Source organism: Leguminivora glycinivorella, chromosome 24 (assembly GCF_023078275.1).
Source record: "Leguminivora glycinivorella isolate SPB_JAAS2020 chromosome 24, LegGlyc_1.1, whole genome shotgun sequence".
Lineage (NCBI taxonomy): Eukaryota > Metazoa > Arthropoda > Insecta > Lepidoptera > Tortricidae > Leguminivora > Leguminivora glycinivorella.
This window is the reverse complement of record NC_062994.1, coordinates 6,432,492-6,446,915: the sequence shown is the minus strand read 5'-3', so window position 1 is coordinate 6,446,915 and position 14,424 is coordinate 6,432,492. Positions and strand designations below refer to the sequence as shown.

The 14,424-nt window shown below is 39.1% G+C and overlaps 1 protein-coding gene across 1 annotated transcript in view; it reads right to left on the bottom strand.

Annotated features, from left to right (window-relative positions):
• Positions 1–232: 232 nt before the first annotated feature.
• Positions 233–14,424, bottom strand: part of LOC125238976 (unconventional myosin-Va) — a 58,156-nt gene continuing 43,964 nt past the window's right edge. The window contains exons 34-44 of the mRNA XM_048146477.1: positions 12,944–13,043; positions 11,973–12,090; positions 10,964–11,098; positions 10,397–10,601; positions 8,490–8,635; positions 7,634–7,706; positions 5,318–5,459; positions 4,558–4,707; positions 3,533–3,664; positions 1,835–1,951; positions 233–549 (exon numbers count right to left, since the gene is read on the bottom strand). Coding sequence (XP_048002434.1) covers positions 421–549; positions 1,835–1,951; positions 3,533–3,664; positions 4,558–4,707; positions 5,318–5,459; positions 7,634–7,706; positions 8,490–8,635; positions 10,397–10,601; positions 10,964–11,098; positions 11,973–12,090; positions 12,944–13,043 — 1,447 coding nt within the window. The 3' untranslated portion in view covers positions 233–420. The remainder of the gene's footprint in view (positions 550–1,834; positions 1,952–3,532; positions 3,665–4,557; positions 4,708–5,317; positions 5,460–7,633; positions 7,707–8,489; positions 8,636–10,396; positions 10,602–10,963; positions 11,099–11,972; positions 12,091–12,943; positions 13,044–14,424) is intronic.

Genomic DNA, 14,424 nt, shown 5'->3' with positions numbered 1-14,424 from the left:
TGATTGGTCGTTAACTCGTTCGGTATGCAGCATACGGGGACTCCCCGCAGGCGAGATAAGAACCAATGAAAGTTACCATAACTATATAATTTCCCCGAATGCGGGCCCTGTGGCACGCGTTCCAGAAATCTCTCGCACCCCGAACGAGGACCCTGTCGACTAATGCAATTGCGCCATAAGAAAGTTTGTCACTGACAAAGTCACTGGGTAAATTCAAGAATTTCTCGAGTAAGCTATAAACTGTTAACTGCCTTTATAAAGCCGACTGGGTTATTTTAGGTCCACCTAAAAAATTTTACTGTAAATTATGTTCTGGCTATAAAATGCCTTATTAAAAGCCACTGGGTTATTTTGTGTTCAGCTAGTGGTTTTGATTTTAAAATGCCTTTGTAAAGGCTGGTTGCATCTAATCTAACCCGTTTATATCTTGGTGAGCAGCCCCTCGAGGCCCAGAACTTCGGGCAGCTCGATGTCTTCCAGCCGGATGGAGGAAGGGTTGAACGGGAACTGAACCGAGAAGATCATCTTCGAATCCATCAGAAGGTTTTGCTGTCAAATAAAAAAAAAAAATATTCAGTGAAATAGTACATTTCGATACAAGTGCGAAAAAGAGGAAGTTCGAAACGAGTGGCGATAAATTAAAACACGACCGAAGGGAGTGTTTTAAATCGACACGAGTTACGAATTCCCTTTTCGCACGTGTATCGAACGACGTTTTTCAGTACAGATGGACCTCCGAAGTTTCGATCTGCCATATAATGAACAACTTCTCGCACTAGTGCGTAAAAAAAACACCATCTGTACTGAAATAGTACATTACGATACAAGTGCGAAAAAGAAGTAGCTCGGAACGAGTGACTATAAATTAGAATAGAACACGACTGAAGGAAGTTACGAATTTCCTCATTGTAATTTTAATTCAATTATAAATATTATGTTATTATATGTGACGTGTAAAAGTGCCCCTGTGGCCTATTTGCTGAATATTTTCTTTTGATGTTTTTCACTACATATGGTCCTTTGAAGGACCGACATAGGCGCATAATGAACGACTTCTCGCACTAGTGTTGTTTCTCCAAGATTCTTATACAGGTTTACATATCATCATATGTGAGTGTGTTTAATAAAACGTCACACTTTGTCGCTTACCATAAATAAATATTATAGGACATTTATTTATTTAAACTTTATTGCACCAAAGACAAACTTAATGTACAAAAGGCGAACTTAATGCCATGAGGCACACACAGATTGACTGAGGCCCACGGTAAGCTCAAGAAGGCTTGTGTTGTGGGTACTCAGACAACGATATATATAATATATGTATACATATTTATATACATAGAAAACATCTCTCTCTGCTCATCACACAAATAAATGCCCTTACCGGGGTTCGAACCCGGGACCGCGGCGTAGCAGGCAGGGTCACTACCGACTGCGCCAGACCGGTCGTCAAGAGATGAGATTTGCTTGGATATTTATATGAATAAACTGACAAAGCGGATTTATAGCAATCGACAAACTGGGAGGTTTCACTAAACACTTACCCCCTTATTCATAAACGTTCACTAAAGTTTGTCACTTTCCGACGTATTGGCGTGTTAGAAAAGGACAAACGAACTTTATCGGCTTGCTAACTTTAGTGAACGTTTATGAATAAGGGGGGGGGGGTGTTTAGTAAAACCTCCCACTTTGTAGATATGAGGTGGAATATATTTATAATCATTTGTTTTGTCTCCACTGTATCTTTTGCTGAGGTGTGCCAATAAAGAGTATTCTATCTATCTATCTATCTATCTATCTATAAGATAAAACAACATAGGTAAATGCATACCGGTTCCTTGTCCGCGTTGGGTCCCGCCTTCTCCTGCATTTTCTTCTGTATCTCGTGTATGAACTCTCGGGTGACCTTCACTTCATAATCCTCGGCAGGAGTGTACATGTTCAGGATCTAAAAATAATGAAATACAAATAAAGATACAAGAGGGAAAACATGACCGAAGGGTATACTGTAGGAGGTAGGAGGTAGGGCGTAGCGAATGATATTCCGCTTTGTGTGGTAGGGCACAGCACAGCGGATATCGTCTCGCTCGAATCTAGAGCAGAGCCCAACTGGGGAAGTACCTCCGCCTTACAGAAGACCGCAGCCAAATAGCACGTGGTGTGCTGATGACGGGAGGACTTACGGAACTAACTTGTTCCGTCTATTGTCCTTCGTCCGTCGGCAACCCGAACCCTCCTTAGAACTTGTACTTTTGCTGTGTACTTAACACAGCAAAAGGGAATGTACAAGTTTCTAATGGGGTGGCAACGCGCATGTGACACTGTTTGAGGTGCAGGCGTCCATAGGTTACGGTGTCCGCTTTACATCAGGCGGGACGTATGCTTGTTTGCCAAAGACGTAGTATAAAAAAATACTGTAGAGTTGTGCCTGCTCGTTCACTGAAAAGATCGCTCCCAACTAGTACGATCTCCGAAGTGTACTAGTTCGTTTTTTTAGTACATTGAGGACCGTAGTACACCGAGAGAGCGAGAGACAAATTGTGCATATGGCGTACAGCGCTCGCTTGTACTAGGCGAGAACTAATCGGCCGTTTTCGCGCGCTCGCGATCCGAGTCAGTAAATTTTAGTTCGGTTGACTGTCATTCTCACTCCTTGGCTCTTTGCTCCCATTCTGTTGCGCGTGTGTGTGTACTAAATGTACTAGAGAGCAGAATCATTTGGGAATCGTTCGGACTAGTACAGTGGAGGGAATCGTGTCTTTTGTACTATTAGTACATGTACTACACAAGCCTACTGTAGAGGGTTTTCGCAATCTGGTGTTGGTCAAGTTGGGTCATTTATTTATTTAACGTAGGTATATTGCTCAAAAGTAAAACGGGTATTTACGCGATAATAATCACCAAAAATATTTTACTAACGTAGGTTAATTTTATGTTTTTCCTACTCAGAATCACGAGCCCTTTCGATCTAGGACAAAAAAAAACAAGGGACAAAAAATGCTCCCAAAATGTTATATTATTTTGCATAAATTCAAAGTAGGATAAACATTAAATTTACATATTTTATAAAAAAAGATTTTTGTATTCTTCTCGCGAAAATGCCCAAACCACAAACGTACAAAAAATTAGGATAGATGCCTGTGGAAAGAAGTAGCAGTTCAAGACCTTCTGAATATCATAGCGACGAGAGGGAGTATTCGCGAGACCGAAAGGTAACAGTAACAGTGAACTGGTGTCGGCCATTTTGGTTTTCGTAGTAAGTAGTATATTTGAATGGGCACAAACCTTGCAGACTTGCATGGCGGTGAGCTTGGAGCACATATCGACTGTGCTCTGTACATCGGCTAGGGATATCCTTGCTTGCAGAAGTTGCACAACTTGCCTTAAAGGCTTAAGCTCAAGATTTACTCAATCACCGGTCACAGCGACGGGAGGGAGCTTCAGCAACACCGAAAGGCATAAAAGTGAATTGGTGTCGGCCATTTTGGTTTTCGTAGTAAGTAAGTAGTATATTAGAATGGGCACATACCTTGCAGACTTGCATAGCGGTGAGGTTGGAGCACATATCGACTGTGCTCTGTACATCGGCCAAGGACTTCCTTGCTTGCAGGAGTTGTACAGCTTGTGTTATAGGTTTCAGTACGCTCAAGATTTCGTCCACCTGCAAACATAAATAAGGAGTTCGAATATCTAGGTTTGCAGAGTTGAGAAAAGTTATTAGTATAAACTGATTTCTAACGAACATGTAGTTTTTATCAATGAAATTGTATTTGAGAATTTAAAAGTGCTCGTAAAGTAATCAATAAATTATTTCACTTTTTTCTTTTTATTTTATCGATTTAAAATATTACAGAGCACTACAGCGGACTAATACCACACCTCGGACACTGACGATCAAATATATGAAAGAGGCGCGTCGCTAGCACAGTCTAAGCTCGTGTAGGTGAACGCGTACTATGCTTGTGTGAGTGAAATATGACAGGTCGACTGTTCGCGTTTTTGACAGACGGTAACTGTGAGGTAACCGAGAGGGGGTGGGCGGCGCTTTCAGCGGGGAGCGGAAGTGGCCATACTGTACGATAGTAATCTTTATTATACTGTGCTAATACACTGTGAAATTTATAATTATAACAAACATTATTTATACAAACTAGGTACATAATCCAAACAGGTAAGTAACAAGACAGAAGATTCACACTTATCCATAATTTTCTTGTCAGTATGAAAAAAAGTTAATATTAGACTTTAGCCGTGCGCTTCAGAGCACCAATTGTTGTACTTAGAAGCAATGAACTTACGCTCTTCTGCCCATACTCAGCGAGTTCCTCCTTGATCCAGTTCTCCAGGTGTGAGATGTTGTATCTGCAGCCCCTTGGCCTAGCAGCGCAGGTTTTTGAAGGCCGTAGCAGGTGTAATGGACACTTACGCTCTTCTGGCCGAACTCAGCCAGCTGTTCCTTGATCCAGTTCTCCAGGTGTGAGATGTTGTATCTGCAGCCCCTTGGCCCAGCAGCACAGGTCTTTGAAGGCTGTAGCAGGTGTAGTGGACACTTACGCTCTTCTGGCCGTACTCAGCCAGTTGTTCCTTGATCCAGTTCTCCAGGTGTGAGATGTTGTATCTGATCTGCAGCCCCTTGGCCCAGCAGCACAGGTCTTTGCGCAGGAGTAGCTGGTTCAAGCTGTACGCGCAGATGTAGTAGAACAGCTGGAACGGGAAAACACGCTTTAATAGCGATCAAACTATAGTATTTTATGCAATTGGTGGTTAAAAGAGGTCATAAAAGAGGAGTGGCACTTACTTTGAAAAAAAATTATAAATTCAAGTGAGTGGTTAAGTTGGTAGCAATGTGTTACAGAACTTTAACAGCAATATCGTGCTACTGCTATAAAATGTTTTCAGGGTATAGACTAGATAGACTTGTCTTGACATCTTTTATGTAGGGTTTTAAAGTTCTATGCACGACCTTGTAACTCACGAATAACATTAACAGTACGGGAGTAGAAAAAAAAACTTAATCGTAGTCAAAGTTCATTACAAGACTTTTTTAAGAAATCCAAATACAGCTAATATGTTCCATCATAAAAATCTAGTTCGTATCTTCCGGCTTCATCATCAGATCAGGTCAACGGCACCATATTATTGTATTATCATCAGACAGCTGCCAATTTTCATTACACTATGATCCTAGGAAGATGATTATTACCATGATTGAAGAAAGGGGTTTTCCAAAATCTTCAGTGACATTTTTCTAAGTTGAGAATGTTGGATAGCTCATATCAGTCCTATTCTCCATGAATGCTAAGATAAAGTATACCTGTTTGAAGATCATGACGCGTAGAGAAGCGTCAACGTGGTAGGTGTGAAGGTGGTCGTGCGCAGCGCTGAGTTCCTGCTTCAGGCGCGCCGGGCCCGCGCCCGGCGGCGACGGCGGCGCGCGCGCGGGGCCCGACAGTCCGCTGGGAAACATTCATTTATCACAAAACTGTATATCCATACTAATATTATAAATGGGAAAGTGTGTGTTTGTTTGTCCGTCTTTCACGGCAAAACGGAGCGACGAATTGACGTGATTTTTTAAGGGGAGATAGTTGAAGGGATGGAGAGTGACATAGGCTACTTTTTGTCTCTTTCTAACCCCCCCTTTCTCTAAACTGGGGGGTGGAAGTTTGTATGAAACATTCCGCAATTTTCGACTTTAACGCGAGCGAAGCCGCGGGCAAAAGCTAGTATTATATATAAGTATGGATTTCAAGCGAATTATTCACACCTTAAGTCGAAATAACGCTCGACATATCTCCATCCATTTCCCACACGGAAATAAGGAAGTAAGGAAGCGGCACACCACTACAAACACAACGACATCTAAAGGGGTGTTTGGCTACAGTTTCTTATTTCCAAAGAGATTAAGAGCCATCGGCTATTGCAATAATTTAAACGTTACGAGAAAAGAAATATTATCCACCACACCAACTGGTAAAGGCTTACTTTGCTATTCGAAAACAGATAACAAAATTGCATTTTATCCACAAGAGCGCAAAGTAATTTCATACAAATTTTAACTTCATGTCTTAAGCTGGCTGGTAGAATTTTTATAAATTATAATTTTGAATCTTAATAAATATTGAATAGATTGATGGATTTGATTTAGTTTGATGTTTTATAGTCAGTATTTTGTTCATGTTGGTGTGGTGAAAAATTTTGTGTTTCACTCGGTGGCAAAGTTTGTTTAACCTACGTGCCTTGAACCCTCGCAACGCTCAAGATTCCACTTTTTGAACCTCTCGCTACGCTCGCGGTTCAATATTGGAATCTCTCGCTTGCTCGGGTATCAATACTGGCACGTGCGGTTAAACAACAACTTTGCCCCCTTGTAAAACAAATAACTATTATGCAGATCACTTTTTGCACAAGTCTTCCTTTCTACTCTAATCCATGCCGTTTGGGACTAATAATATACTAATAAACTTAAGTAAACTAAACATAATTTATTAGTAAATAAAAGTACGTACGGTGCTGGCACATTTTCATCAGTCGTGTTGTCATGTGTACTGATATTTGAATAGGCATGCAAAAACATAGTAATATAACATAAATCATAATTACGTATAATATGAGTATTAATTAAACCCATATCAATAGAAATTAAAAAAAATACTTTAATAAAGAAGTACATAATAATAATATTGAAAATTAATATAAACTATTATTTTAAATTAAAAATAAGCGTTTAACTTTAATACAATCATCATAAATTAATACATATATATGTATATGTTATTATGTATCACGATATTACATCATGATAATAAGCAAAACCTGTCAAAATTACGTAAAAAAAAAATTATGTTGCTCGCTGAATGCGAACTGATATTTTAAATTATACAACACAATATATAACAAAAAAAACCGAGGAAGAGGAAGATTATTTATCTCTAGAAGATGAAATATTAGAAGAAGAAATATTTATCTCTTACTCATTAATTTTAATCTTGTGTATTTATTTTTAATTGTAAACACTGTTTATGTCCTATGTCCACCACAGGACAGGCTATGCCTAGTGTGGCGACCAGACTAAAATGTAACTCACAGTGTTATTTAAATAAATGTTTAAATGTTTTAATTTCAATGTTTCAATGTTTCAGATTTCATATACATATACCATAGATCAAGGAAACGTATCTACTTATCGTGTCAACCGAATTCAGTCAAATCCACTGAGTTGTCCGTCTATACTCACAGCTCGCAGATTTCAGGCGTCAATGTTAGTAAAAGAAGTCAACGAAAAGATGAAAAATGCCTCGTTACGTGATATTTAATTGCAACAATACAAAAATTATGAATATTCAAGGGCCTGGGACACATTTCCAATCACAGGCATGTCATGTGACGACGTCGATACAAAATCTGACACGCTCAGCCCCTATACAAATAGATGAAAATATTTCTTCTATCTAATTAATATACTTCTGTGGGATGTACTGTACGAGACATGATATGAAACTAAAGCAAGTTATTGATGATATGACGATTGATAGAAATGTATGGAAAAGAAAGACATGCTGCGGCGACCCCAAGTGACTGGGATAAGGGCAAGAGAATGATGATGATATAACAAAAGTTTGGTAATAACCTGATCTCCTCGTATTCCAATATGGCGCCGACGATCAACCGCTCCACCTGCCTCTCCAGCAGTGTGATGACACCTGTCAAAATATCAAATATTAAGTCACGGTTCACAATGGTAAACCTTGCGAGATTGGTTGAAAAAGGAATCTATTGATAATCTTCGATTACTGGACACAGAAAAAGAAAGTTACAAACAGATTTTTTTTTTTATGAAATTATAACGACTTTGATAGGTCTGCACAGCAGTGTCACCGAGCAACTAACGGGTTCTGACGAAGAGTGTTCTAGAGAGGAACGATATGTTAGAAGTAGTCTATGACGCCAGGGGTAAATGAGGTGTCTGTCGGTCGATGATACAAAGACTTTGCTGGATATGTGCGAATCTTCAACCTCCTCCTAGTAAGGCTTTATAATGTTCGATTACTCACCGGAAAGAAAATGATGACCATCTGACTGTTTTAAATTACTTTGTTTTTTTTTACGAAATTTTGAGATACCTGGCGATATTCGTACAAGTCAAAAATTACAAAGTTTTGACGAGAGATAATTATGTGTATAAACTATTGAATCTTGAGTTTTTTTTTTTTTTTTTTAATTATAAATGGGCTTACTCTTGACCACAGACTAGCCAAAGGCAAAGGCGTGGCCTACGATAGAGTGAGCTCGCCCCGAAGATGCCTGTTCACTCTTGATTTATTTGAGAGGTAGTAAGAGAAGACTTCTAGGATGATGAAATAATGACATACCTTGGTAGATCTGCCCGGTATTATCCACATGGTTCTGACGAGGCGTGTTCTTGAGGGGTAAGTTATTGAGTAAACTTTTAGGACTCTATAGATATAAAAAAATAAATGAGGTACCTTGGTAGATCTGCACAGCAGTATCACTCAGCAGCTGACGGTATTCTGACAAATCGAAAATGCGAAGACACTGCTGGTTCTGACGAGGCGTGTTCTCTTTTTGATAGACCGCGTCTCCGCTATATTGGCGCAAGTTGTTTAGGAGTCTGTGGAAGAATATATAAATTTAGTTATACATACATTCACGCTGTATCCCATAAAAGGGTAGACAGAGCACATGAAACTACTCAAGTTTCAGTGCCACTCTTGGCAAATAAGGGGTTGAATGAAAACACAAAGGTTGCCAGCCTGTCGCCTACGCCACAATTTAAGCCATATCCCGCAGTTGACTTTTACGACACCCACGGGAAGAAAGGTAATGGTGAGATTCTTAACTCGTCACCACACGAGCATAGATAAATATTTTCCCTTTTGTAAACAAATTTAATCTTAGATAAATACATAAATCTTCTATATCTTTCCCTCATTTCTGAGGGCTGCAACTACAAATGATTTGTCTCTATTTAGGCACTTAAAAAGTGTCCCGTTTAGACCGTAGTCTTCAAAACCATTCGTATATGACCTAGCCAACATCGTCTTACAGGTACAAGTATCTTAAAGGTTTTCTTGACACTTGTTAGTAACAAGGACATAGAAATTTTGAGTGCCCTGTGCTATAGCAGCACTTGCTATAATAGTTCACCTTACTCCTTACATGGCGACCTCACCAGTATAGAGTAGCTGTTTTGTAAAAGTTGTAATTATGCTAAATGTCTTCCACAGCCACAGAGCACTATACTCCACACTATCTGCCCGTTTTCTCAACGTATTCTTGACTCCGATCCTGACAGCTTTCAAGAGCTGATGCATCTTAGGCTCATATTCCACATGCTCCATATGACGCCGCATCATGTAGAGAATCCAGGGACACCTCTAAATCCTAACAGACCAGCCGGAAGATATACGAAGAAATTCAAAAGAGTACTCACTTGCTTCAGTCACATACTTTCTTACATGGCGACCGCGCCAAGATGAGGGTGACTATTTTTTATGATATTCGACGCTGTTTCCTTGAGATTTTTTCTTCTATATTATTCTGGGTATTTTGTAATAGATCGGCCGAGAATATTAGACTTGTAACTAACACACTACTTACCGTAGCATATTCGCTAGCCAAAGAGCACTATATTCCACACTATCTGCTCGTTTTCTGAGCGTCTTCTTGACTCCGATCCTGACGGCTTTCAGGAGCTGATGCATCTTAGGCTCATCGTCCACATGCTCCATATGACGCCGCATCATGTAGAGAATCCAGGGACACCTCTAAATCATCTTAACAGCCCAGCCAGAAGATATACAAAGAAATTCAAAAGAATACTCGCTTGCTTCAATCACATACTATTACATGACGACCGCGCCCAGATGAGAGTGACTACTTTTTATGATATTCGACGCTGTTTCCTTGAGATTTTTTTTTTCTACATTATTCTGGGTATTTTGTAATAGATCGGCCGAGAATATTAGATTTGTAACTAACACTTACCGTAGCATATTCGCTAGCCAAAGAGCACTATACTCCATACTATCTGCTCGTTTTCTGAGCGTCTTCTTGACTCCGATCCTGACAGCCTTCAGGAGCTGATGCATCTTAGGCTCATCATCCACATGGTCCATATGACGCCGCATCATGTAGAGAATCCAGGGACACCTCTAAATCCTAACAGACCAGCCGGAAGATATACGAAGAAATTCAAAAGAGTACTCACTTGCTTCAGTCACATACATTCTTACATGGCGACCGCGCCAAGATGAGGGTGACTATTTTTTATGATATTCGACGCTGTTTCCTTGAGATTTTTTCTTCTATATTATTCTGGGTGTTTTGTAACAGATAGACGGAGAATTTAAGATTTGTAGCTAGCACTTACCTTAGCATATTCGCTAGCCAAAGAGCACTATACTCCACACTATCTGCTCGTTTTCTGAGCGTCTTCTTGACTCCGATCCTGACGGCTTTCAGGAGCTGATGCATCTTAGGCTCATCGTCCACATGGTCCATGTGACGCAGCATCATGAAAATGATGTAAGCTGGTAGCCCAGGAAGTAGGGTTACGGCTGTCCGCGGCTTCAAATCTAGAACAAACAATAGGTATAGAATTTTTTTTCACATTAAGTAAGTAAGTAAATAAATATTCTTTATTGCACCATTTTAGCATTTTACATGTAAAAAATATACAGAATGTTGAGTGAGAGTATAACTAGGTAACAACAGGTGGTCTTATCGCTAAAAAGCGATCTCTTCCAGACAACCTTAGGGTAAAATGAATGCCAAAAAAAAAAAAGACTAAGTTTACGCGAAGTTTTTTCTATTCTTCTGTACGAAACGTATGTATAACCTCAATAGACCGCCACGTGTCTAAATAAAATCGCATGTGATTTCGAGCGCCGCCTGAATGAACCTTAGAATTATCAAGCCTTAATTTTTTATATATTACCTGTAATAAGTTTCTTAATAATCTTGCCCTCGTCCTGTATCTTATACTCGAACATGCCGAGATACTCCCTCTCTTTCTTACGCGAGACGGGCGCTATCTCGGGAGCGAGAGACGCGTTCTGTGGCACCACGGCATCTGCAACAAAACAACTCGTACAGTGTTACCACCATGCGGGCGTTAGTACCGACAAAGAGGATCGAGTATTATACAACCTGTTTTTATTGAATTCCGTTAACTTTAAGGGAAGGTTCTTTAGATCAAATACAATTAATTTCTCTAAGAAACTAGCATCTTAACTCTTACGGTTATCGAGTTATTAAAAAAATAAAGATAATTACTGAACACGTGTGTGACAACCTTTACCAAATCCTAATGTTATTTGTTTTGACATGTGCCGTCAATCACTTGACACTAACTTGAATGTTATTCTTAAAGGTCTCTCACACTAATAAATTCATTTATTATGTATGAAAATGATGAAAAATTTTTTTTTTGTGAATTTAACTAAAGTGATATACAATACAGGGTGGTTCCTGATAATGAACCTAGCTACGTGTCGAATTTAACGGAAAACAAAAACAACACGGTGTAGAGAGTTACTGTCGAAGTAAAATGTGTAATCACAGGGCATAGACTGCCAACTCTCGACACAGACTTTTTTTTTTTTATTATTATAAATGGGCTTACTCTTGACCACAGACCAGCCAAAGGCAAAGACGTGGCCTACGATGGAGTGAGCTCGCCCAGAAGATGCCTGTTCACTCTTGATTTGAAGGTGGACTTAAAACTTTTGAACCTCAGTTTTGACAATTTGGCCCATATTCTTAGCTTGATATGTGTTAAAATGTCAAATATTAATATTAGCGCCATCCTCAGCGTACCCCAAAGGTTTAATTCCATCTAGGCCACCGTACCTTTTTCTATATGGTACTGAGACTGAGGTACGTTTTTTTATAGACTTTATCTGTCTATACGGAGTTATATATGACTTTGTATTGTAATACCATACCATTGCTCTCCAATATATCGCTAACGTCTTCTATGCCCGCCTCGCGTAACTTGTTGACTAGCAGACGTATCTGGTTCTTGTAGCGACGGCAGCTCTCTGACAGTTTGTCTACGCGTTCCTGTAAACAAATAGTATACAATAACGTGCCACGAATCACTACTTATAAAACAAAGTCCGCGTCTGTCTCTGTTTGTTTAATATCTGGGCGACCGAGCTTCGCTCGGTTCTATTTTAATATATCACGTCTTTAGATAAAAAAAAACTCTTATAAATACAAAAACAAAAAAAAAAGACAAAAAACAAAAACTTAATTTCTGGCCGGGATTCGAAACCCTGACACCTACGATCTATCTGCGTACATTATACCGACCTCGTACGACTGAGCTAAGCGGAATCGATGCGCGCGCGGCGAAATTAACGACCATATTTTACGTTTACTAACGCGAAAGAAAAACTCATGAAAAATCGCGTTTTCCGGGATCTAAGGCTACGCTAGATCGATTTTTCACCCCCGAAAACCCCCACATAACAAATTTCAGCGAAATCGTTAGAGCGGTTTCCGAGATCGTCGGTATAAATAAATAAATAAATAAATAAATATACAAGAATTGCTCGTTAAAAAGTATATCTCTGTTTGTTTATATGTTGTCAAACTCAAAAACTACTGAACGGATTTTCATGTGATTTTCACGTATGAATAGATTCTTGAAAAAGGATTAGGTATATCAGACATAATAAGCTAATTAGATGGTTTCCTTAATAGTTGGCCCGAAGCTGCCCAAGACTGAAAAAAGTGGAGGGAGGCCTGTGCCCAGCAGTGGGACATAACAGGCTCCCAATAATTAAAAAAAACAATTTTAAGTAAAAGTTATCTGCTAACGTTTTTATGTCCTATACTAACCATCGTTAAGAGATTATGTAAGTATTAGATTTACACACTGTATATGCTGAATAGGTCGGAAAAATCGTACCTGCAACGCCAGACTCTCAGCCGCCAATTTGATGATCTCATTCTGAGCGAATTCTTGCTGCTTGTTCTTCGGCTCTTGACTCAGTTCAACGCTCAACAACCTGCAAAATATACATCCATATATAATATAATCACGCCTGTATTCCCATAACTACTCAAGTTTCAGTGCCACTCTTGACAACTAAAAGGTTGAAACATACAGCGGAGACAAAACAATCCATACTAATATTATAAATGGGAAAGTGTGTGTGTCTGTTTGTTTGTCCGTCTTTCACGGCAAAACTGAGCGACGAATTGACGTGATTTTCTATGTGGAGATAGTTGAAGGAAGGGAGAGTGACATAGGCTACTTTTTATCTCTTTCTAACGCGAGCGAAGCCGCGAGCAAAATCTAGTTGATTATAATTTAAGATAGAGGCAGACAACTGTATAATAAGTTACCAAAAAGCAGTTTAAAAAAAGTTCTGATTAGTTATTTATTAGATAAAAAATATTATTGCCACGATGATTTTTCTCAAAGAAAACATGCAGGAACAAAATTGTTAATTAATTAAAAATAATTGTTAAGTATTTTGTACAATTTTGCATGCTAGTATTGGGAGCGTTCAAATATTACGTAACGCAACTAGGGGGGGGAAGGGGGTCTTGTAAAATGTTACGATGCGTTACAGGGGCGGGAGGGAGTCTTTCTTACAACACGTTACGTAACATTGTTTCTAAAAAATTTGGGAATTAAAACTCCCAAACTGGCAACCCTTTTCATTTACATTACGGGGAATCCCTCGATTGTATTAGTCTGGTCGTCATTTTTAATTTGTTCTCGCAAGTTGGCAAACCTTTTCGTTTATATTTCACGGGAGTCCCTAGATTGCATTGTACGTCATTTAATGTTGTTTTCGTTGTCAGTATTCGTTACTTCCTTAGTGTTTATGCGTGAGTTCATAGTGTTCGTTTTTACGACTTCAGGATAAAATTGATCACATGAGTGTTACGTAACGTTTAGAGAAGGGGAGGGGGGGTACAGAAAAACGTTACGGTGCGTTACAAGGGGGGGAAGGGGGGTCAAAGATCTTCAAAAATTGCGTTACGTAATACTTGAACGCTCCCATTTTTAAATACAGAATAAGCAACAAATTATCAAAATAACATCTGTAGACATAAACCATGTAATACTTAGGTATTCTATGCAAATAAAGCTATTCTATTCTAACTAGCGAGCGATCTCTGACAACCTTTAAGTTATTAAGAAGTATATACATCGAATAAGTTTTTTTTCATCACACCCGCACTTTAAATGTGATATTGCACGCAGGCGGAGCGTGAGTTATAGAAAAATCGTTCTCCCAAGGGAATAATGAAATTTCTTGTACCGTACTTAACTTTTTTACATCTATTTACATATTTTTTACATTGCGAGTGTGATGAAAAACATCGTGTGTAACTCGGGGAGTATGAATATTACTAACTCGAGTCTTTAAATCG